General features: G+C 36.4%; 1 protein-coding gene across 1 annotated transcript in view; it reads left to right on the top strand.

The window, feature by feature from the left end:
* Window positions 1–24,737, top strand: part of Efl1 (elongation factor like GTPase 1) — a 137,035-nt gene that overhangs the window by 34,012 nt on the left and 78,286 nt on the right. The window contains exons 8-14 of the mRNA XM_048790135.1: window positions 5,396–5,519; window positions 7,377–7,453; window positions 8,360–8,496; window positions 9,067–9,189; window positions 11,827–11,926; window positions 19,878–20,029; window positions 20,266–20,492. Coding sequence (XP_048646092.1) covers window positions 5,396–5,519; window positions 7,377–7,453; window positions 8,360–8,496; window positions 9,067–9,189; window positions 11,827–11,926; window positions 19,878–20,029; window positions 20,266–20,492 — 940 coding nt within the window. The remainder of the gene's footprint in view (window positions 1–5,395; window positions 5,520–7,376; window positions 7,454–8,359; window positions 8,497–9,066; window positions 9,190–11,826; window positions 11,927–19,877; window positions 20,030–20,265; window positions 20,493–24,737) is intronic.

The following is a 24,737-nucleotide window of genomic DNA, read 5'->3' as shown; positions in this document are numbered from 1 at the left end:
TGGCATAAGGAACAATTTTATTAGGATAATTGACACATTTCAGTAGTGAAGAGATTAATTGTGTCGATTATCATAAAATTCATAAGACAAAAATAGAGTTATGAGTAGAACACTACAAGGCATGTACTTTGGTGGCAGTTTTACTCCCCTAAAATTTTACATTACCAGCAAACTGTTAACAGATTAAGGTCACAGAAATAAGCCATATTGATAGTATAATGAAAGTCAAAATTTGTTTTAAGTATCGATGAAGGATACACAAAAACTTGGCCTATATCAAGCAAAAAAAGAGAAAAGATATGAAAACATTGCATGTTTGATGTACTAAATCTCTTACTTAGTCATTTATCTCTGGTTTTAACTAATTGAGAATAGAACCAAGTTGCCACTATGGAGTTCATAGTTTCAGTTTTATGCATCATAGCCCTAACAGGGCTCCTTAAGAACAGGGGTCCCTAAAAAAATTAGATTGGAAACTGTGTTTGGGAACTCAGACCACAGTGGCAGTGTACTGTTGTCTCCTTCCATAGAGATCTGCAGATCCAGTTCAGCTTCTGGATTGGAACTGCAGCTCTCCATGAAGGATTGCAGACTGCCTGTCAAAATCCAGTGTGGACAAATGAAAAACTCAAGAGATGAGTTCTCCTGAACTGAATCAGGAAGCAAGGGTCTGTGGCCTGCTGTAGGTATGTGGAACCAAGGGGAACTAGGAAGAAAACCTGACTCTTCCTGATTCATGGAGTAGGCACTAAGAAAGAGCCAGTTTCCTTTTTGAAGCATAGGAACTCCACCCCGGAATGTCAACCTTTCACCTTTGCTTGGGGAGGAGCAACTGAGGAAACCAGGAATGCTCCTTTCAGCATTCCTTGATGGGGAAGTCCCTTACTGCAGAAATCTCCCAAGTATTTGGAGTGAGATGAGAATTTATAGAGAGAAGAAAGATTTCTTTTCCCCAAAGGCAAAAGCATGTTAAATTAATAACAGAATTTATGAACTAAAATTTTGGATTAAAACACACACACACACACACACACACACACACAAATAAAAATAAATAAAAACCTTTGCTAAATAAATAACTGTTGGATCAAATAGGAAATGAAGTTTATGATAGTAAATTACTTAGAAAGTAATGGACCCTTGAGACCAGTTCAGAATGTCAGCAGCCTGTAACGGTATAATTTGGATTTTGATTTCTGATTAGATGTTTTTCTCTCCCTTAGCCCAGTGAGAAGGGTTTTAGATATTTATTTTCAGCAGTTTCTATGGTATCTGCTTTTGCTTCTAAGTTCTATCTACTGGCTCTAACATTTCTGATTCCTATGATAATTATTGGCTTCTACTTCTGTAGCTTCTTAAGCATATCAATAATGGAATTTAACTCAGTTGTTATCATTGTTTTGGTGCCTGGCTATTCTCATAGGTGTGTAGTATAGCTCATTATTGTTTTGATTGGCATCAACTCTTGGGTTTCACCAATACCACACTTCCTGTCTGAACTGTAAAGAATTGTCTACACTGTGCTAACATTGGATTTCTTAAGCAGTGAAGAGCATAGTAGATATCCTTTTTCTTTTTTCCTTTCTTTTTAAGTGTGTTTTATAACAGTTTTTGGTTCACAATATAAAGTGAGAGAAAGATCAGAGATTTCCCAAACACTCTTGCCCCCACATATATAAGTTCGCTATCATTATCCTTCACCATTGTAGTATGTTTGTTGCAAAAGTTTAACCTACATTAATACATTATTTTCACCAAAAGATATCATTAAGCTTTGTTCAGTCTTGGTGGTGTACATTTTGTGGGTTTGAACAAGTGTATAATGATGTGTATCCACCACTATAGTATCATATAGAATAGTTTCACTTTTCTAACTGTTCCATGTCCCACCTATTTGTCCCTCCCTCCCCCCAGCTCCTGGCATCCACTGTTCTTTTTACTCTTTCTGTAGTTTTAACTTTTCCAAAATGCCACATATTTGGGATCAACAGCATGTAGTCTTTCAGATTGGCTTCTTTCACTTAGTTACATGCATTTAAATTGCCTCAATATCATTTCATGGCTCATTTCTTCTTAATGCCGAAGAGTACCCCATTGTCTGCATAGGAATTGAACTGCTATGTACATCTACAAGCAAGTTTTTTGTAGATTTAAGTTTTCAGCTATGTCACTGAGTAAGTAACATTGATCATGGTTGCTGCATCATAGGCCAAAGAAGATTAAAAAAAAAAAATTTTTATAAGAAACTTCCAAACTGTCTTTCAAAATGGTGATACCTGTTGCATCCCCACCATCAATAAATGGCATTATTCTTGTTCCACGTCTTTGCTAGTATTTGGTGTTATCATTGTTTTGGTGCCTGGCTATTCTCATAAGTGTGTAGTATAGCTCATTATTTTTTTGACTGGCAGTTCCCTGATGGTGTGTGCATATTCGCCATCTTTCTTTGATTAGGTGTCTGTTAAAATCTTTGACCTATTTTTAATCAAGTTTTATGTTTTCTTATTAAGTGTTAAGACTCTTTGCTTCTTTTGAATACTAGTCCTTTATTAGGTCTGTGTTCTGCAAATATTTTCTCACACTCTGTGACTTGTCTTCTCATCTCTTAACAGTGCCTTTCATAGAAAAGAAGTTTTAAATTTCAATGAAGTATATGTTATCAGTTCTTCCTTTCATGGCTTATGCCTATAGTGTTCTCCAAAATCATCTAAATTTTTCTCTATGTCATCTTCCAGGAGTTTTACAGTTTTATGTTTTTTTTTTTTTAACCTAAGTCTATGAGCTTAATTTTTCTAAGTCTTGAATTAATTTTGTGAAGAGTGTATAGCCTGTATCTAACCCCCTCCCTCCTTTTTTTTTTGCAAATTGCTGTTCAGTTGTTTCAGCATCATTTGTTGGAGACCCTCTTTTCTTCATTACATTGTCTTTGCCCATTTCAAAGATCAGTTGACTCTATTTATGTGGGTCTGTTTTTTGAGCAGTTTTGTTCCATTGATCTATTCGTCTCTTCTTTTTCACAATACCACACTGTCTAGATTACTTTAGCTTTATAGTAAGTCTTGAAGTTTGGTATTGTTAGTCTCTCCAATTTTACTCTTCCCCTTCAATGTCACATTGGTCATTCTGGATCTTTTGCCTCCCATATATCCTTTAAAATCAGTTTGTTATTTACAAAATAACTTGTTGAATGGGATTGCATTGGATGTAAAGGTTGATTTGGGAACTGACATTTTAAAATATTGAAGCTTTTCTATCCATGAACATGGAATTTCTCTACTTATTTAGTTCTTTGATTTCTTTCATTAGAGTTTTGTAATTTTTCTCATATAGATCTTAAATATATATTTTGTTATATTTAGACCTTAATGTTTTATTTTGGGGATTTCATGTAAAAGGTATTATGTTTTTAATTTCAAATTATATTTATTCATTGCTGGTAAATAGGAAAGTGATTGACTTTTTATATTAACCTTGTGTACAACCTTGCTATAATTGCTTATTAGTTAGAACTGAAGTTTTATTGATTCTTTTGGTTTTCTACATAGATGATCATGTCATCTGCAAATAAAGATAGTTTTATTCCCTTCCTCATAATTAGTATTTTCTTTCTTTTTGAGTTGTTGGCTCCTTTTTTTAAATTGGTTTAAATAAATAAATAAATAAATGGCAGTGGAATGCATTACAATTCTTATTACATATATATACCACAATTTTTCATATCTCTGTTTGTATTTAAAGTATTTTGACACCCAGTTCATGTCTTTATACATGTACTTTGGATAATGATGTCTTTCACATTCCACCATCCTTGTTAAGACTTCATCTATTCCTCCCATGCTCCCCTTCCCTACCCCACTATGAGTCAGCCTCCTTATATCAGAGAAAACATTTGGCATTTTTGGGGGGAATTGGCTAACTTCACTTAGCATTATCTTCTCCAATGCCATCCATTTACCTGCAAATGCCATGATTTTATTCTCTTTTATTGCTGGGTAAAATTCCATTGTGTATATATGCCACATTTTTTATATCCATTCATTCACGGAAGGGCATTTAGGTTGGCTCCACAGTTTAGCTATTGTAAATTGTGCTGCTATAAACATTGATGTGGCTGTGTCCCTGTAGTGTGCTGTTTTTAAGTCCTTTGGGTATAGTCCGAGGAGAGGGATAGCTGGGTCAAATGGTGGTTCCATTCCAGATTTCCAAGGAATCTCCATACTGCTTTCCATATTGGCTGCACCAATTTGCAGTCCTACCAGCAATGTATGAGTATATGTTTTTCCTCACATCCTGGCCAACACTTATTGTTGTTTGTCTTCATAATAGCTGCCATTCTGACTGGAGTGAGATGGTATCTTAGAGTAGTTTTGATTAGCATTTCTCTAATTGCTAGAGATGATGAGCATTTTTTCGAATATTTGTTGATTGATTGTATATCCTCTTCTGAGAAGTGTCTGTTCAGGTCCATTTGTTGATTGGGTTATTTGTTTTTTAGTGCTTAGCTTTTTGAGTTCTTTATATATCCTAGAGATTAGTGCTCTATCTGATGTGTGAGAGTTAAAAATTTGCTCCCAGGATGTACGTTCGCTCTCTGTTCACCTTATAGATTAGTATTTTCTTATTGCGTTAGCTTGGGCCTAGAGTATAGTGGTAAAAAGAAGGGGTGAGGGAGGGTATTCTTGCCTTGTTTCTGAGTAGGCAGTTTTTAAGAAGCTGGTACTTTGAGAGTTCTAGACTCAAACCTTAGATTAAATATACTGTTTTTTGAAAAATAGATATTTCCTAGGTACTTTATCCAAACAGCGAAGTACTATACAAGATCACCCTTATTTGTTGATTGCTGTCCCAAGGATGGAGTCTGTGGTGCTAGGTGGTTTCTCTAAGGGATGATAAGAGTGAATTAAGTGTACATATGTTTATCATTTAATTCAGGGTGCCAACAAACTTGTTTTGGCAGGTTCCATCTCTAGAGTTTATTTCCTTTGTGAGCAGCCATCATTTATAGCTATGGAGACTGGAAGTACATTTCTGTTGTTGACATAGTTGTGATGAACAGTTGAAGTCTACATTTCCTTGGCCTTTGTTCCTTTTTTCTCATTTTACCAGTGAAAAATTAAGAAAGGACACTATAGCATGAATTTTAACTCTATATTAATGTAGCTAGTGCTGGACAGAACATAGGCTTTGGAGTCAGACTGCTTGGGTTTGAATCCCAAGTTCACTCATTACCTGTGTGATATCTTCGTGCATCATTATCCTTTTCTGTAAAATGGGAGAAATTTGTAGGAAGGTTGAAATGATTTAATAATTCACATAAAGACACAGAAACACTCATGTTAGCTGTATCAATGTTACTTATTTGTTATTAATAACATAATTCTTGGTTTTCTTTCAGAATTGAGCATTTTGCCAAAATCTATAGCAAAAAAATTGGCATCAAAAAGGAAGTTCTTTTGAAAACCTTGTGGGGAGATTATTATATAAATATGAAGGCTAAGAAAATAATGAAGGTTGATCAGGTAATACTGTCCCTTTGGAATGTTGGTTATAGAAAACTGGTACTATAACATCTTTAGTAGATATAATTTAGCTTTAATTTTTGCAGACGAGTTCATGAGGGACTTTTTACTCTATGTAATTTGGAAGGGTTTATGAGTCTTATATCCTAGTATTACTTTATATAGAGTTCTTAGTCCTTAGTATATAGTGAGGTGAGTGAGCAAGCTGGACCTAGTGATGCATGCTAGTATTTCCAGCTAATTGGGAGGCTAAGACAAGAGGATTGCTTGAGCCCAAGAAGTTCAAGACCAGCCTGGGCTAGCAAATCCTTTCTGTTTTCCCTAAATTAATAAATAGATAGCAAAAAACTACTCTTTTAAAAAAGCCTACAAAAAATATCAGATCCTGAGCCCTTAAAAACACATAGTTTCCATTATGTATTTGTGTATCTTCAGAGATGTCTCTTTTAGACATCACTATGTGATCCACATTGTATTTCCAGTCATAGCAGAGGCTACCATGTAGTACAGATGGTGAAAGACAGGTGTTCCTGTAAACCACACCACTATAAATAGAGGTAATTTAGCATTGTTATGGGCATATAGCCTCAATGGGTATTTTTCTTGAAGCTTTGTATTTTAATGTAAAGTTCAGAATATCACATATTTTTTTTCTCATTGAAAATCAAATACATTCCTCTTAAAAAGTGTTCAGAAATATAAAGCCATAGAAAAGAAAAAGTCAAAGGCCAACAATGCTTATGACATAGTTTTAATTTCTTTCACTTTTTTGATAGACATATATACAGCCCTTGTTTGAGATTATACTGTTTATATAACATAGCTGCCTTTTTTCTTAATGTCACATCATTAACATCTTCTTTTGCCATTGAAAGCTTTTCCTAACAGTGTATTTAAAAGGGAATGAGTATCGTTACATGGGAAGAACATGGCTTGAGAGACAAGTCAGTGTTTGAATATTGGCTCCCTCACTTATTGGCTCTGTGACTTTTTCTTGAGTTTTTTCTTCTGTAAAATTAAGATAATAGCATTTATTTCAGAAGGTGGTTAGGATGATTATATAAAGTAATCCAAATAAACTCTTTAGAACGGTTCTTTTTGCATAATAAGCACACTATTATTATTTTATTTTTTGAGATCATCATTATTTATGTAATCACTCTCCTAAGATTGGACAGGTTTTTTTCCCCAAGTGTGTTCATATTGTAAGTAAAGCTATAATAGATTTTTTTTGTGTGTGTGCATAAATGTTTAGGTCTTCATGATAACTTATCAAAACTAAGTATTTAGAAAGGCAATGACTAATACTATTGCCAGTTACTCTTGGAAAAGGAGGTCTCATTTCCATGTCATATATATGTAAGAGTATTTGCCTCAAGGTACTCTGGGGCTATTCACTTTTTGTGTAGTTTGGTAAGAGAAATAGTAGGTTTAGAGGGTTTTAAAAAACTTTTCTGTCCTTGTGAAGTTTTTTTGTATGTTTAAGAACAGTTTATATTTTTTTCAGAACACTTCAGATCAGAGTCCCTAGAAAGACCCTGATCATGCAGAGTGAAGTTTTAGCTCTCAGGTTGAATGTTGTGTGTTTCTTCGATGGAAATGGTGGAGCAGCAACAGTGATAAATCTCTAAATGACTACATTGTTTTCAAAGTCCCTGATTCCTGGAGAAAGGGAATGGTGTATTATTATCGTGTATTATTGACTCTTTAGGTTATTCTTATAACTGCTTTCATCTTTAATGTTAAAAAAATATTTTTTAGTAGAAATGAGACATTGATATTAAAACATGTTGCAAACAAATATGTAAATGCATAGTGAATGTTCAGGAACTTAAGTCAGTATATTCTTTTGTACAGGCAAAAGGAAAGAAACCTTTATTTGTACAGTTGATCCTGGAAAATATATGGAGTTTGTATGATGCTGTCTTGAAAAAGTAAGACTGTTGTAAAATTGTTTATCTTTGCGCAGTGTATTTTGCCTCACTTTCCAGTTTAATGAGTCACACTTTGGAAATCTGAGATAGATGAAGAACAGAGCCTTTACAGACAAGTTGATTACAGAGCTCAGAAACAATTAAAGGAGCACATGTAGCTAAAGTAAAAGATAATGGAGGAAAGGCAGAACAGTAATATTTTATAGAGTACTGAGGTGAAGCGATAAAAGGATGGAAATAAGCATTGATCCTTTTTTTTTTCTTTTTTTTTTAATGTTTATTTTATTTTATTTTAATTTTTTATTGTTGGTTGTTCAAAACATTACAAATTTCTTGACATATCATATTCCACACTTTGATTCAAGTGTGTTATGAACTCCCACCTTCACCCCATACACAGATTGCAGAATCACATCAGTTACACATCCATTGATTTACATATTGCCATACTAGTGTCTGTTGTGCTCCGCTGCCTTTCCCATCCTCCACCATCCCCCCTCCCCACCTTGATCCTTTGTTTTCATAAACACAGATTTTAAAAACAGTAATTGTAGTACAAAAGATACTTGATATGTAGGATCATCAGTGGGGAATTTGGGAAGTAACTTGCCTGGTACAAGTCGAGGGAAAAGCTGGCTTTTGTTGATTATCTTCTAGGTTATTCTGGGGTTAGTAAAACTGTTTTATCAGCTAGCAAAGTTTGTTGTAGAACATTGGAGAATGGTGCTTCATGAGAAGTTTTAAAGTACATTTGAAAGTTTGAAAGTAGGATCCCCTCAATCATTTTTAGCTTTTATTGAAAAAGTTATGTGGTATGAGAAAAAAAAATGTATCAAATAATGTCAAATTCATTTACCCACTACTCATCACTATCTATATATGTTCCCCATCTTATGCTTATTATAGGGACAAAGAAAAAATTGATAAAATAGTGACTTCTTTAGGATTAAAAATTGGAGTCCGGGAGGCACGCCATTCAGATCCTAAAGTTCAGATCAATGCCATTTGCAGTCAGTGGCTACCTATCTCCCATGCTGTTCTTTGTATCCTTTATTTTAATGGTTTTTAATGAAATAGTTTTGATAAAACAAGAAAAAGAAAACTTTTATTTGCAATCAGGTAATTCTCTGGAAATAACACATTTTAATCCAATGTCAAGTCTTTGCTAATCTAGTAGTCTATTGTGAAACTGTAATTAATAGTTTAAAAATTAACATACTAATGCTGTTTAAGGTTAATACTGAGTATTCCTTTTTAAAATGATTTTTAGTAAGCATGTAAAAATAAAATTATTTGCACTAAGATTAAATATAAATAGATAATGTGGATGTTAGATTACTGTTTCATTTCAAGGTCAAGGTTAGCCCATCTATCAGCCTCTATTATCCTTTATTCCATTGGAGGGAATATTTGATGTGAGACTCCTGTCTGAGTTTTAAAAAGTTCATGAGCTCCTTGAAACCATACTTTAAAATGTGATTCATAAATCAGTGTTGCCTTATAACCCAGGCATTTTCTGTATGGACATACATTGTTATTTTGATAGTGAGTGCATACATAATCTGAGCTGTGGCAGTGGCTCACACTTCTGGGTCCTTAACAACAGACTTCAGCTATGGTGTGTCAGAAACTTCCTAGCCCCCTTGATATTACCGCTGAGAGAGTTGAGAAACTCCTGTGCACTGGATCGCAAACGTTCGACTCTCTTCCACTGGAAACTCAAGCACTGAAAGCAGGTGAGGCAGAGATGAACATGTTGGAACGTACCATGTTATTGATTGTTCTCAGTCCAGGCTGCTCTAGAACAACTTGCTCAATGGCAGTTTACAAAATGGACAGTTTGTTAAATGTCCAGTTCCAAAATGAACAGTTTTACAAATGACCATTTTACCAGTTTTATTTCCCTGCTCCCAAAATTTCAGTTGCACTATAGCCATTTAGCTCCCCTGGTGGGCAGCCAGGCTCTGAGCCTCTTTCTTCCTGCCCTGATCCCATTTCTTAAATACCTTGCAATGTGTTTCCTAAGCTGTGGCATAACTGTGTTTGCTGTGTCCACAGCTTTACACACAAAATGAGTCCAGAGACTGTGCTTTTCATTAGATACCCTGGACATACCCACCCCATGAGATAAGTTCCTTTTCTAGGCTCTGTAGGTACAGGGAAATTCATTTGTATATATTCACTGACTCCAATTCTTTTCTTCCCATTCTTTTGAATTATAACTGCGGACCCCTAAACCACTCCACTGTTTCATCTGCATTATGTATTTGTGTGTCTTCAGAGATGTCTCTTCTAGACATCACTGTGTGAACCACACTGTATTTCCAGTCACAGCAGAGGCTACATGCGGTATAGATGGTGAAAGATGGGTGTTCCTGTAAACCACACCTCTATAAATAGAGGTAATTTAGCACTGTTATGGGCATATAGCCTCAATGGGTATTTTTCTTGAAGCTTTGTATTTAAATGTAAAGTTCAGGATTTCACATATTTTTTTCTCATTGAAAATCAAATACATTCCTCTTAAAAAAGTGTTCAGAAATATAAAGCCATAGAGAAGAAAAAGTCAAAGGCCAACAGTGTTCTTCTACTGTTCTTGGGGTCACTATTGATTCATACTTTAAGTCTTTTTTTGTGTGTGTGTGTGTGTGTTGGGGCTTGAACCCAGGGGTGCTCTACCACTGAGCTGCTTCCTTGGCTCTTTTTATTTTTTCAGTTTGAATCTGAGTCTTACTTATTTGCTCAATCTGTTCTCAAATGTTTTTATCCTCCTGCCTTAGCCTCTTTAGTAGCTGGAATTACAGGCATGCACCACAGACCCGGCTCACTTTGTTAAATCTAATGTCCAGTTCACAGTCTTTATCTGACTAGATCTGTCACTAACATTTTAGCACAGTTGATCACTCCTTCCTCCTTGGAACTCTTTCTTCCCTCGACTTCTAAGCTTCCACATGCTTCTAGTTGATTTCCTTGTCTCCCTTAATCTCTTCTCTGGTTCAATCTTAATCACTTTTTTTGGTTCCTCTCCATTTCCTTGGCTTTCTAACTGGAGTGTCCCAAGCAAGAATCAGTCTCATTACCTCATCTATTTCATCTGTAATCCCTCTCTTGGTGATCCCATCCAGTCTCAAGGCTATAAGGGACAATGGTTTCCCACTTCTGTATCTACATGCACATCTCTTATCTGAACTCTAGACTCATATGTTTATTTAGCATACTCCCTCTCTCTACTCAGCTGTTATACAAAGCATCTCAAACTTAACATATTCCAAACTTGTCTTTTATCTCATCCCCAAACTTGCTGCTCCTGCTTATTCCCATCTCAGTTGGAGGTGCCACCATCGTTTCATTTTCTCAGTCCAAAAACCTTTAGAGTCATCTGTGACTCTTACATGTTTTATCTCACACCTCTGCATCTAGTCTATCAGCAAATCCTGTCAATTCTTCCTTTGACATATATCCAGAATCTGACTACTTCCCACTATTCCCACTTCTATCTGTCTGGGCAAAGCAACTATCCTCTCTCACTTGGTCATTGTATTAGTATTCTAAGTAATATCCCTGCTTCTTCCCTTGATTCCCTTTAGTTTTTTCTCTACTGTAGTCAGAGTGATCCTATTAACATGTAGGTTATCATGTCACTCTGTACCTTAAAATCTTTTCAAAAGTTTTGCTAGCAAGAGATGTGTTTAATTTTTACTTCCTGTAATTTTTGTTTGATTTTTTTCTATTGAATTCTTTGTGTATAAATTACATTAATAGGGGGATGATTTTTTTTTTTAGTTACTAATGGTTTTGTGCCTCAGTATAGGTAAATAAATGTCACTATGTTGATATGAAATTTGCATTAATGTATTTAAAAAGAATTGACATCTATATAGTATTGAACCTTAATTTATTTCTAAGTGTTTTTGTTATTACCATGATACATTATTCTTGTCTGTTTTATTTTTTAACTTGTTATTGTGAGGGACTAGAAAAGCTATTCATTTTTATTTATTTTAACAAACCATCTTATTGACTCTTGACCTTTAGTAATATTTCTTAATTCTTTCCCTTCTTTACTGACAACAGGGAAACATTAGTTGTGGCTTACAGTGGTCTTCAACCTGACTCCATAGCTTTAATGCTGATACGAGAGCCTTCCCCGACTCCCACTTTGTCAGTTTTGCTTCTGTTTCTTCATCTCTACCAATTCTGTTGCTCTTTCTCTACTATCCTTTCCTAGCAGTCTTTCTAAAAAGAATAGTTACCATAGTTGTTAAAAGTTACGTATTTAGATGAAGCTATATTTTAAAATCTGCTTTCTGGAAAAATCTTTTTTTTTTAAATAATGGGAAAAATAGTGACATTTTTGCTTCCTGTTTGTTTAGCTTTTATGAAATGTGGAAGTGAGGACACTGCTCCAGTTATTATCTTTGTTTCCAAAATGTTTGCAGTTGATGCCAAGGCCTTGCCTCAGAATAAGCCAAGGTAAGAATAATGGGATATGGGCTGGGAAAAGTTTTGTATCTGGCGGTGTTGGGGTGTAATGGGAAGGCACAGATAATGTCTTTCCTTCCCATCTCAGCAATGAAATTGAGCCAGTACTAGGGTATTATAGAGTTTGTGTAGTCATGAATACTTTTGGGGTATCTCTGTAAGAGAAAGCTGTCAGAATCAGCTTTGGGGTATTGATTTTATCTGATGTGTATGTGTAGGGTAGTAATAGTAATAGTGACCACAGTTAACTTTTATTGAATATGTCAGAGAAGATATAATCTAAGCCTGCCCTGTCTTGTCTAATTCTTTCTGCCTCGATGGAGACCAAATGTGTGATCATTTTTGTAATGTTGTATGTGTGCAGAGGTGGCAGATATGGAGACGGATTTCTAGAGTTGGTGACTCTGTCCCTTCTACCTCATCTGTTTTCTGCATGTATTCCCCTCCTTCCCATCTCTTTTGCCTGCCCCTCTAGTTAGACCCTAATTATATCTCATGGAAACTATTGGCAGTGTTCTCCAAGAAGGTTCCTCTGCCCCAGTCTTGAGTTCTACCAACCCATTTGTCATAATTACTTCAGAAAGATCTAAGACTCAGCCATGAAGATTTAGATCTGCTGCTTAAGAATGGTTAGTGTTCTCATTGCCTTGAGTAGGTTTGCCTAAAAGTATATGATTGGTGATGATTTCAGTGGCACTTAGGAAAACAAGTTTTTATTTAATAATGTATTTTAGTATGTATTTGTGTCTTATGTATTTTAACATGTATTTGTGTTTATTGCTTATTTATATCAAGTGTTCTACCTTTTCTTTTTATAAAATGAGATTTTGAGATTTTATGAAGTAAATCTTAATGAAGTAAATGTTAACCTTACCCATTTAAATAAAATGAAGGGGCTGAGGATGTGGCTTAAGCGGTAGCGCACTCGCCTGGCATGCGTGTGGCCTGGATTCGATCCTCAGCACCACATACAAACAAAGATGTTGTGTCCGCCGAAAATTAAAAAATAAATATTAAAATTCTCTCTCTCTCTCTCTCTCTCTCTCTCTCTCTCTCTCTCTCTCTCTCTTTAAAAAATAAAATAAAATGAAATAAGAAGTAAACAATAGGTAGATAGAGCAGAAGTCATGAAGGTAGTTAGTGAATATCTGAAGTTTCAGGATCACCAGCTGTAAAATAAATTTGACCTATCACGACCTGATCCCAACCCATTATAACTAGATTTTCATTTTTATGTTTCTCTAGTATTATATGCTATTCCCTGAAAAAATTCTGTCTTTGCTTATGTGGTACCTCCATCTTGGAAGACCCCTTTTCTTTTGGTAAAATTCTGCTTATCCTTCAAGAGAAAGAAGGGTGGTTTATTTTCTAGTACTTCTGTAGTATTGGAAAGAGGAAGCTTTAGTAATTTTTGTCCTGAGAATAAGTGAAGGAATAGATAAATGAGTAAATGAAGAATGAATGAATGAGTATCGGAATGAAGAAACAAGTAGGTCAGTGAATGGGAAAGCAAGTGAATTGCTAAATGAATAAGTAAATAGTTGAATGAATGAGTGAATGTATAATTTTGTATCTAGGCTATTCTGAGATACTATATTTTAGTGCCATCTACGACAGAAATTTTTTGATATCCTAGGAGATAAGGGGTTTTTTGGCCACATGGAAGTATCTCAGAGATTCTAATTTACTCCTAGGGAATACTGGAGAATTAGAAAATGTACTCTTGAGACTTAAATACATGTATTTATATCACTTAAAATTCCTATGTGTACTTGCCCTTCATTTTCTTCCTGAAGAATAATAGTACTATTTTGCTCCTACTAGTAATTACATTTTCTGTGAATAGTTTTCTTCAAAACTCTTGTTTTCCAGATTTTAGGATATTTTTGCTAGCGCTGTTAATTATGTTCTATAAGGTTGTTTCACTGATTTTATTTTTTTCATATATTACTTAACCAACACCATTTTTAATAATTGTTTTGTATAATAATACAGTAACATAACTGAGTAAGGTCATCATCATTACTTTGATTTGTTCTTTCTTCTAGGTTCTTTTTTTTTCATGTAATATTACTACTTTTAAAATGTGGGGACATATACCATTTCCATTTCTATTAAATTATACATACTAAGTCAGGGGCAGCAGAATATTATTTTCCTTTAGTGTAGATTAGAATATGTTCAGTGGTGAAATGCACTGAAAGTGAAGCAAGAGATAGGGTGATGGGGTACCTACAAAGATTTAAAGATTTTTCCCCAATTTGATGTCCCTGATTTGATGGAAGACTGTCCTTCACTCACTGCTTACCTGTGCCACTTTTGTAAGTATCTATATATGGGTGGGATTGTTTTAAGATTTTTCTCTTCTGTTCTACTGGTCTGTCTCTGAAGCCAAGACCACACTGTTTTAATTATTATAGTTTCGTCTTCTTAATTTAGTTACTAGTTACTTGCTTACTTTCTTTAATAGCTATTATGTTAATTACTATATCCTCATGATCATTGGTTATTCTTGGCTTTTAGCATTTCTAGGTAAATTTGGGGATCACTTGTCAATCTCATGTGCCCATGTTGGGATTTTGAAAGGGATTGCTATTAATTAGACCTCTAAAAAATTGATATATTTTTACCACTGAAAATTTCAGCCTGTGGATGAGGTGTATTCTCCATTTATATAGATCTTCTTTAATTACTTTATAGATTTTTAGCTAGTATCATATCTATAAGTATTATTAGATACTAGATTTTTGGGGGGCTGCTGGGTATGAACCCTGGGGCACTCTCACCACTGACCTGCATCCCTGGTCCTTTTTATTTTTTATTTTGAGACAAGTTTTACTAAATTGCAGAGGCTGGCCTTGGGCTTGTGATCCTCCTGTCTTAGCTTCCTGAGTTGCTGGGATTTGGGCGTGCACCAGTATACCTGGTTAGATGGTTTTTAATATAATTTAAAATGTATTTTCTTTTTGTGAACTTTCATTTTCTATTGGTCTTTTTTTTATATTTAGGATTATAGATGATTTCTGTATATTGATCTTATATTCAGTTATTCTCTTATTCATTTATTCCTATATTTTATTTACATTCTTTGAATTTTTCCACATGTAATCATTTTAACCACAAGTGATGACAGTTTTGTTTCCTCTTTCTTTTTTCACTGGCTGGGACCTCCAGTGCATCATTTAGAAGTGGTGATAGCAGGAATTCTTCTGTCCTTTCCAGTCTTTCAAAGAAAGCCTTCAGTATTTCTCTTCAGATTCTTTTTTCTTCAGATGTGCCAAATTCCTCTCAGCAGAAAAGCAGCAGCAAGGAGGGAGCTCTTTAGTCTTTGCTTCCTCTTTTGAAATCCTGAAATCCTCAGTGCTTTGTTCACTCTTTGATACTGTCAGTCCTCGTCATTTTTTTTTTTTCTGTTAATTTATTCATCTTGCCTAGTTGTTTTCAGTGGGAACACTGGGCAGAAGCCGGAGGTCAGGCATTGCTGGAAACAGAACCTGCCCCTGATAAAGCAGTGTTTTACTATTGATTCATATAATTTATAGGCAGGATTTTGGTCTCTGAAATGAAGACACTTATTTATATGGTTCTAGGAAGTGCCTCTTCTGTATGTCCACATCTACCCTGGGGTTGTGTGGGAATGATTCAAGTAATGGAAAAACATGAAAGATTGTAAATATCACTTCTTGAGAAGATCCTAGCACTCAGCAGCATCCCAAGTCTTACCCACCCCCCAATCTTGTAACTAGTGGTGATAATAACACTAATAATTGGCTGCAGCTTATGAAAGCATTATAGTATTCCCATGATGCCATTAATTATGGTATTTACATCTAACAATTCTTCAATGGAAGAAGAATTTGGTGTTTCAGTTTGACTTGTGAGGAAATTAAGGAACCTTAAGAAAAATGGGTAATGTGCTCCAGGTCACATAGCTGCAAGGAGGCTAAAGATGTATTTGAATCTAGATGTATTTAGCTTTAAGGCCTGTGGTCATTCACTTTACTGTGGAGAATCTGCCCCCAATCATATCTATGGCTTTTCAGTTTTCCACCCCTAAGTCTGCTTTTGCTATTCTGAAGTGTACTTTAAATGAAATTCTTACAGAATTCTCATATGGTGATAAGTACCTATTAAGTGACATTCTGGTTGGGAGTTTTCCAGGTAGTCCCTATTCCCCTGTCATCCTGAGTCTATGTGTTACTTTTTCTTTCTTTTTGGGAATCAACTTCTAGTAACAAGGTGCCATTGATACTGTTCTTGGAGATCAGGAACGGGTCCTTGTTCCCCTGGTGTTGAATATTAAACACCTGAGAAATGCTGAGGCAAGTGCAGAAAGAAAGTTTTGTTGTTGTTGTTGTTGGTTTTATTTTTTGGTGGGAGGTGGTGTACTGGCGATTGAACTCATGGGTACTTGGCCACGGAGCCACTTCCCCTGCCCTGTTTTGCATTTTATTTAGATACAGGGTCTCACTGAGTTGCTTAGCACCTCACTTTTGCTGAGGCTGGCTTTGAACTCCAGATCCTCCTGCCTCAGCCTCCGGAGCTGCTGGGATTACAAGGAAAGCAAGTTTTATCAAGAAAGAGACAGGGACAGCTGACTTTTGAAGAGGGCCCAGAGCCATAGAATGGATGTGTCTTGCTCTTTTATAGACCCCAGAACTCTCCACCTTCTCTTTGCAGGAAGGAACAGGAGCTTTGGGGGTAATCATTAGCAACTCAAAGTCGGTGTGTGTGTGTGTGTGTGTGTGGGTGGGTATAGGTGGGTTGTGCATCCCAGAGGTTAGCTGTTAGCAAGGCATTATTGTTTTTTTTTTTTTGTTTTGTTTTGTTTTTTTTGATAACCAGCCCTGTTCTTTCTACCTCCTATTATTCATTAACTATATTGACTGCCAGACCTTAGCCCCCTGCCTCAGTTTGCTGAGGACAGGCAGGGCTGCAGGCAGATTGCTTTTGGCAAAGAAAGCCTGTGGCAGGCAGGGACTCATTTTAGAGAATTATTCTCTTAACCTTGTAATCCCACCATCCTCACCTATCTGTCCCTTTATACCATCTTCAAACAGATGTCACTTTTCTTTTTTGTCACCTGATCCCCAACATGTCAGCTACCTGGTAAGATGGTGACTTTTGGTATTGAGTTCTACCAACCCCTCTACCAACTCTTTCTCTGACATTGTCCTGTTTATCAGTGCCATAGAGGCCAGAGCATGACCACTGTTAGGAAATTCTGAAGTTGAATAGTTTTGTGTTCTTCCTTCTTTTCCTTTCACCTCCATATTCACCTCCCAACCTAACATTTGAATTTCCAGTCAACATTCTCACCTTTGGTATCCTTCATTTCTAGTTCCTTAAACCCACCCAAATAACCCGCCCAAATAACCCACCACTTGCAGCTGTTTCCTTATCGGTAGAGCCCTGTTTTCTTAGAAATAAGTTCCTCTTTGTTTTAACAAATACTAGATGTACAGAGGACACTTTTTATAAATCCTTATTGACTTCTGTCTGTTTGCTTGCTCCCCTCTACCACTGCTGCTAGTATATACATAGTGCATGGCACATGGGAGGTTTTAACTGGATGGATGGATAAACACGTAGGAAGATAGCAAGTACCTATGCAGTTAATGCTAACTAATGACCATAAGTGCCTATTAATTCCAGATCGTGTCATGAGATTAGGTAGATGAAAATTTAATATATGAGGTGAAAATTATGCTTCTTTATGAACCAGAGTTAAAATTGCACTTAATTAAAATGGTGATTTTTTTTTTTTATCATCTTACTTCCTTCTAAATGGAAGACAGAGGTTGATGATAATGGGCATAGGGCTTGGAGACAAGCAGATCTAGATTAGAATCCAGACCTCACCACTTAATATCTGACTTTGGCTCCTATTGCTTAAATTTTCTAATTCTCCATTTTCTCTTAATGTAAAAGGGAATGGAAAGTGTACTTCATTTAATTGTTGAGATATTTGTATGCTGTAACCCATGTGAAGTGATTAGCACAATGTCTGGACTCGTGTTAAGCCTATTAGAAGAAACTTCTGAGGGCAAGCAAGTGCCTCAGGTGTCTCTTCCTCCTGATGCTAGTAATAATGATACTATGTTATGTGTGGATGTTTTAATTCACACTTCCCAGATATTTTTAAGAGTATTTAGCAAAAATTTAGAAATATGGACAGTTGTCTGCGGCCTGGTTGAAGGAATAGCTGAAGGGGTTAACCAGGGGAAGAGAAGGGTGAGGGGAAGGAATTGAGCGAGATGATTCCAAGGAAAGGGGAAAGAGAACTGCTCCAGAGGACAGAACAGCATCCATGCCTAGCAATTTTGAGGAAGCAAAATGCATCCTGTATTTGAAAGACCTTCTAACATTGAGAGCTTCCCATGAAGAGGGGCATTTCTCCTGTGTTGATAGCCAGTCTTTCCAGTGCCAGCAGTTCTGGTTGCCTGAGTACAACATCTCAACTGGGCCAATCTCATGGATTAGTCTCTCATGTTTGTATCCTGTTGCACAGCCCTGTAATGGAATGGGTCTGACAAGAAGGGCCAACTCCTAGAATTAAACTCTTCCATTCTGAGAGACAGCTAGTAAGAAAGGCAGAACTAGAGTCTAGGTCTACTGGGAAGTCCTGCCTAACTGCAGGTATCTGAAGAGGATAGCAGGAGACCATCAGTGATTTAAGCAGTCATTCCTACTTACCCCATGTGAAGTAAAAAGGTGGAAGAGGTCTTAGGGCATTTGACAAAAAGCTCCAAGAGTATGTGGCCAGTTAGAAGACAGATGGGAAGTACCCATGCTGAATGCCTGTCCTGTGGTTTCACAGTGCTTAAGGAGAGAGGAGGGGAAGGTGGCATGTCAAGGGGAGAGATGAGACTATCAGTCTAGTGTTAATTCAGAGATCAGGAAGTAAAGCTGGAATCATAATGTCAAAGGTAAGGGACAATGTAGAACAGAGGCACAAAGTGTTGGGACTAGGCAGAATAGAGCAGCTTTTAGAGGTGGATTTCAAGTTGAGACCAGAAGATTAGCTTGCTATCTCAATGCTCATTCCCAAGAAGAGTGGGAAAGAGGTTCAGATTTTACCAACTTTAGGGCAGAATTGGCTTTGCTCTTATGTTGGGGGTGAGCATGTAGGTGATTCATGAGGACCCCTACATAAAGGGAACCACATCCTGGGGAACAACCACCTACCAAACAGAATGACCATTTTTATTCAACTTCAAATTTACCTTTTGCAAAAACATTTTGGTATTAAAGCTCTAAGCACCTTGTCTAAGTCCTAATAGGCATGAGAATAATTCTTTTTGGAGAAAATAGCTTAATTAACAACACCTTTCAGACTAACCCCCAACAAAAGACATATCTACACCTGCACATTGCCTTTTCTGTTTTGGATCTCTTGGATCTAACATAATGTCTAAGCATTTGAATTTGACCTGTTAGTTCTGCTGAATTGCCAGTATGCAGCCTGGCCTGGAACCCTTCTTTGTGAACTCCAGTTCTATATGAAGATACATGTTTGTACTTAGGAAGAAAACCTCAATTTCTTACTGAGGCCTTGAGCATGTTTCTCTTTGGGGCATTCCAAGTCTGGGTATCTTTTACTTGTTCCCTTCCTTCTCTCTTTCCTTTCCTCTTCCAGAAGGAATACTGATATCTGAGAAAGGATCCATGTTGCTGTGCTTAGCTCCACTTGTGGACTTGGACTTTTGCCTGCCAATTCATAAGCTCATATTAGCTGGAGATGCAGCATTGTTGGAGAGCCTGGTGGGCACTCTCTTCCTGTTGCTCGAGCTATGGGAGAACTCGGAGAGGTCTTTAGCCTGAAAGGCACTTGAGACTAATCATCTTATTTAGCCCTGTCTGTACTTGCTGTTTTCCTTCTTGAATGAACCAAGAGGTGCTTGATGTTGCCAGATGATAACCTATTTGTGATGTCCTGTAGGCCTCTCACTCAAGAAGAAATTGCTCAAAGACGTGAACGTGCAAGACAGAGGCATGCAGAGAAGCTCGCTGCAGCACAAGGGCAGGCACCTTTGGAGCCCACCCAAGATGCGAGTGCACTGGAAACAAGCCCACAAAGAGAAGAGCCAAGAGGTATAGCTTACCTAAATAGGCTTTAGTGTTAAGTATTTGATGTTTTGCTTAACATAGGATGCTCATTCTTTAGTACTGAGATTTTAGCTTTAATTATAGTTTTTATCAATATTCTTTTCATTCTTAATGTTTATCTCCTGAAACTGGACCAAATATATTAACTGTTTCCTTTGTTTCAGGCAGATCTTGGATTAAAGAGAGTATTCTTGGCACTTATTACCCTTTGTTCCTGGCAGGTGATGAGCAACAGGTGGAGAGTATGGCCACTAATCCTGTGCCCCAGGAAGGAAGCAACCAAGAGTCTTTTATTGCATTTGCTCGTGTATTCAGCGGTGTAGCTCGAAGAGGAGAGAAAATTTTTGTCTTGGGGCCCAAGTACAGTCCTATTGAGTTTTTGCAAAGGGTAAGAATTGGAAATAAAATATTAGTATATTATTTCAAGGGTCTGATACCTCTTTGGATACCTTAAAAGAAAGGCATACCTGAGTAAATTCTGTATCTCTTCTTCTGTTGCGTTGGTAACATCTGTTATTTATGTCTCACTTAACATTCAGGAAACCACACCAGTATGTGATCCAATTTTCGGGCTTTATTGAATTATAAAGCTCTTCTTTTCAAGGCAGATATCATCTTGTGGCTAGGGACTGAAGGGGTAAGAGTAGATGTCATGCTGGAGTCAAGAGCTGAGCTTCAAGAAATGTGGAGACCCTAAAAACAGGTTGACTTAGTTCAAAGGTATGGAGAGTGAGCAGGTAATAGTAGGTGGGTCCCAGAAATCCAATATGAGTATCTGTAAGCTGTTAGACAGCTGGCATCTAAAAATGCCTTAACCAGAGAGTGAAAGAGACCACAGACTAGAACTGTTTCAGAACATTTTTGAAATTAAGATACATACATTATAATGAAGCAATAAAAGTCTAAGATGACTAAGATACTGAAAGAACAGGTAGCCAGTCAGGATCAGGATCAGCAAGAAGCAGCTTGTCTGTCAGTTAATAACATAAAATATCAGAAACAGAAAGCATGAGCTTCTCTCTGTGCAGGAAGCAGACTGTCTGTAGGTAAACCAGGAAAGGTGAAAGCCAGAGTGGAAGGGAGCTGTGGAAGAAAAGTCTCTGCCCTTAGTTTTTCCTGCCTTAAATCCTTACTCTATCAGTTTTAGCAGTTTAGTCCTTAAGAGATCACAATGTGGTGTGGAGGTTAAGCATTCTTGGCTGGGCTGCAAATGGAGTACATCACTTGGTATCTAAAGGGTTATATTTTATAGGGTTATATTTTATTTTGAAGTGGTGTAATAACATGTAGAAAACCTATTTATGATTATCGTAACATCTTGGCTTGGATGTAATTGATCATTTGTTGTTTATCAATAGGGGTCACCATCTGACAATTTCTTTCTTTACTCTCTAAATTGTCCAGTTAAGTAAGAAGTATTAAGTGAAATACTGATTTATTGGACATTAAAGATTTCATGAGCACACCAGTTTACTTTCTGTGCATGGCGTGTCTCTGCTTTTGTGTGGCTAGAGGTTGAAATCAGCTCCTTGTATATCAAATGACTCAGGTAGGAATGATAAAATAAATTCATAGCACAATGGCTCCTTATTTATAAACAAAGCCACATAAAACCTAATTCCAGTCTACCTTAAAAAAGAAAAACAGCACTGGGGTTGTGGCTTAGTAGTAGAGCGCTTGCCTAGCATTTTCGAGGCCCTGAGTTTGATCCTCAGCACCAAATAAAAATAAATAAATAAAGGTATTGTGTCCAACTACAACTAAAAAATAAATATCTAAAACTAAAAGAAAGAAAAACAAGTAAAATATGTCAGATCTAGCCCAGAAGTAAGTGCTCCTCAGAATTTTAGTACTGTTTGTTTGCTGCTGCATATTATAGATTACAACAAATTTAGCAGCTTGCTACTCTACACATTTTAACATCTCAGACTTCATGATAGGAGTCTAGGCATGGCTCAGCTGTCTCTTCTTTGAACCCAGAGGTGCTTAACCACTGAGCAACATCCCCATCCTTTTTTATTTATCCCAAAAATCTGTAGTCAGGGTGTTGACCTATAGGATTGACTGGGGAAGGATCTGTTTCCTGGAACCCATAGAATGTTGGCAAAACTCATATCTACACCTGCAGGCAATGAAGGCCTTGGGGTTTTTACTAACTATTGACCACCCAGAAGCCACTTTCAGCTTCTTGCCTTAGAGACTTTTCCAACTTGGAGGCTTATTTGAACAAGTCATTGAGCCTCTGGAATGAGTCTACTAGCAAGACAGTCTTGTATGATGTTACATAGCATGGAGTGGTGTCCTGTCTCCTTTGGAACGTTCCATTAGTTAAAGGCAAGTCTCACAAATCCCACTCACACTTGGGGAGGAGATTACACAAAGGTATTAACACCAGGAAGCAAGAATTGTGGGAGGGGGGGCACTTTTAGTCTGCTGGCCACATCGTTCTCTTGATTTTCTTTTCTTTATAATTTACAACCTACATATGCATTTCTAAATAATACATTGTTATATTCACATGTTTCTGAATTTGTACAAATGTTTTCTTAATGTAGTTATGCTTCTATGACTTGTTTTTTTAACTTAATTGAGAAATTACTCCTTTAATGCCTGTTCTTATAGTTCATTTATTTTTCAGCGCTACATAATATTCCATCATATAAGTAAATATTTTGTTTATCCATTTTCCTATCACTATATATTTGGGCTTAAGCTGTTTTTGTTTTTGTTTTGGTAAACAAATGATACCTTGAATATTTTTAAACATAACCTTCTCATGTATATTTGCAAGAAATTCTAGGGAATACATCTGTAGCGGAATTGCTTAGATATTCTTTGACCTAACAAGATAATTTTAAAATTGTCTCTCCTTTTTTTGGGGAGATGTGGGGCGGTGCCGGGGATTGAACCCAGAGGTGCTTAACCACTGAGCAACATCCCCATCCCTTTTTATTTTTAATTTTGAGACAGGGTCATGCTAAGTTGCTTAGAGCCTCAGCCTCCCCAGTCACAGGGATTACAGGTGTGTATCACTGTACCTGGATTAAATTGTCTTTCAAAATAGTTCTGATTTATACTCCCAACAGCAGTTACATAGTCATGGAGTGGTGTCCTGGCATGGCTCAACGTTCTACTTGTTCAGATCCTCACCAAAATTTGATATTGTTAGGCTTCTAATTTTTGCCAATCTGATGGCCATGACCTGGTGTTTTATAGTAGATTTAATTTACATTTTCCTTATTATGCTTATAAATTACATTTATTGGTCATTCATATTTTCTCAGTGTCATTTCCCTGTTTTCTACTGTGCAGCTTTTGAGAAAACACTGGGTTTTAAAAGACTTTTGTGGATTCTAAATAGTAATTTCTTGTCAGTTTAAGTTTTGCAGATTTCTTCTCCAGTTTGGGACCTGTCTTTCTTTCTGTTTGTTATCCTTTAACGGATAGAAACTCTTAATTTCAGTATAGTTGGATTTATTAGTCACTACCTTCATGAGTTTTGATTTTGTAGCTTGTGTAATAAAATTGGAATTGGAACCATATTGAAGCCACAAAACTTTCTCCTGTGTTTCCTTCTAAAATTTAATGTTTTACTTTTCATATTTAAATGTTGAATCCAGTGTTTGTTTACAGTATGAAGGAATCCAATTTCCTTTATTTACCAAAGGACCAATTGTTCCAGCATCATTGAATAGACCATTTCTGTCACTAATTTGCTTTGTTCAACTTGTCATAAATCGAATTTCACACATTCATGGGTCTTTTTTCTGAACTATTAGGTTTTTTGCTTACTTTTCAAAAATTTTTGTTTTTCTCTAACTGTGTCTCTTCAGTGCTCTCTTTATTCCTAAATGTTGTGACATCTAAAAGGCCAAGTCTCTCTCCTTGTTTTTTTTTTTTTTTTTTTTTTTTTTTTTTTTTTGTTGTTGTTTTTGGTGNNNNTTTTTTTTTTTTTTTTTTTACCCTCCTTGAGTATTGAATGCTTTATTTATAGTAGTTAGTAGGTATCAGTTTTTTCCATAAATATTATTCCTTATTTCCTTTATGTTTATTACTTGCTTGACTTAAGTCCTTCCTATGTAGAATTTTCTATGTAGCACAACTCTAAAGACTCGGATTAAGAGATTCCTCTTGGATCATCATTGGATCCCGGGCATTCTATGGAATGCTGTATCTTATTGTACTTTTATATTCTTAACCCTTATGGTCATCCTCAGCTATAGAGGTATGGATTGGATTACTAATTCTCTTTTAATTTGTAGAGTGAAGGTCTAGGCTATTGGTCCAGAATGGCTGCTGGTTTGTCTGGATTTTGTGAACCTTAATCCAAGAAATTTGCCAAGCATTTTTGCACTCCCCTGTAAAGAAACATTCTTTTCTTTATTTTTAAATTAATTTTTTGGCATGCAACTAGTAAAATTCCCAGCTTCTCAATGTTACCTATTCTTTTCTGCCTCTTTGGAAAATACCACTGAACTTTACAATTGGTAAAACTATGACCTGACACAGCTAACTTTATCAGAAGGAACAGTGAAAGAAGAATAGAAAGTACCCTGATTCTGTTCACAAGCATTCCTGAGAATTATTGTATTGCTTAGACTCAGTACCCTTTGTTTCTGACTTACATGGAACATGACATGGAGAATCTCCAACATGATGCTCAAGTGAAATAAAAGAAACTCTGTCAAGTGGA

Source organism: Marmota marmota, unplaced genomic scaffold (assembly GCF_001458135.2).
Source record: "Marmota marmota marmota unplaced genomic scaffold, marMar, whole genome shotgun sequence".
NCBI classification, from domain to species: Eukaryota; Metazoa; Chordata; class Mammalia; order Rodentia; family Sciuridae; genus Marmota; species Marmota marmota.
This window is presented reverse-complemented; position numbering and strand designations above follow the sequence as displayed.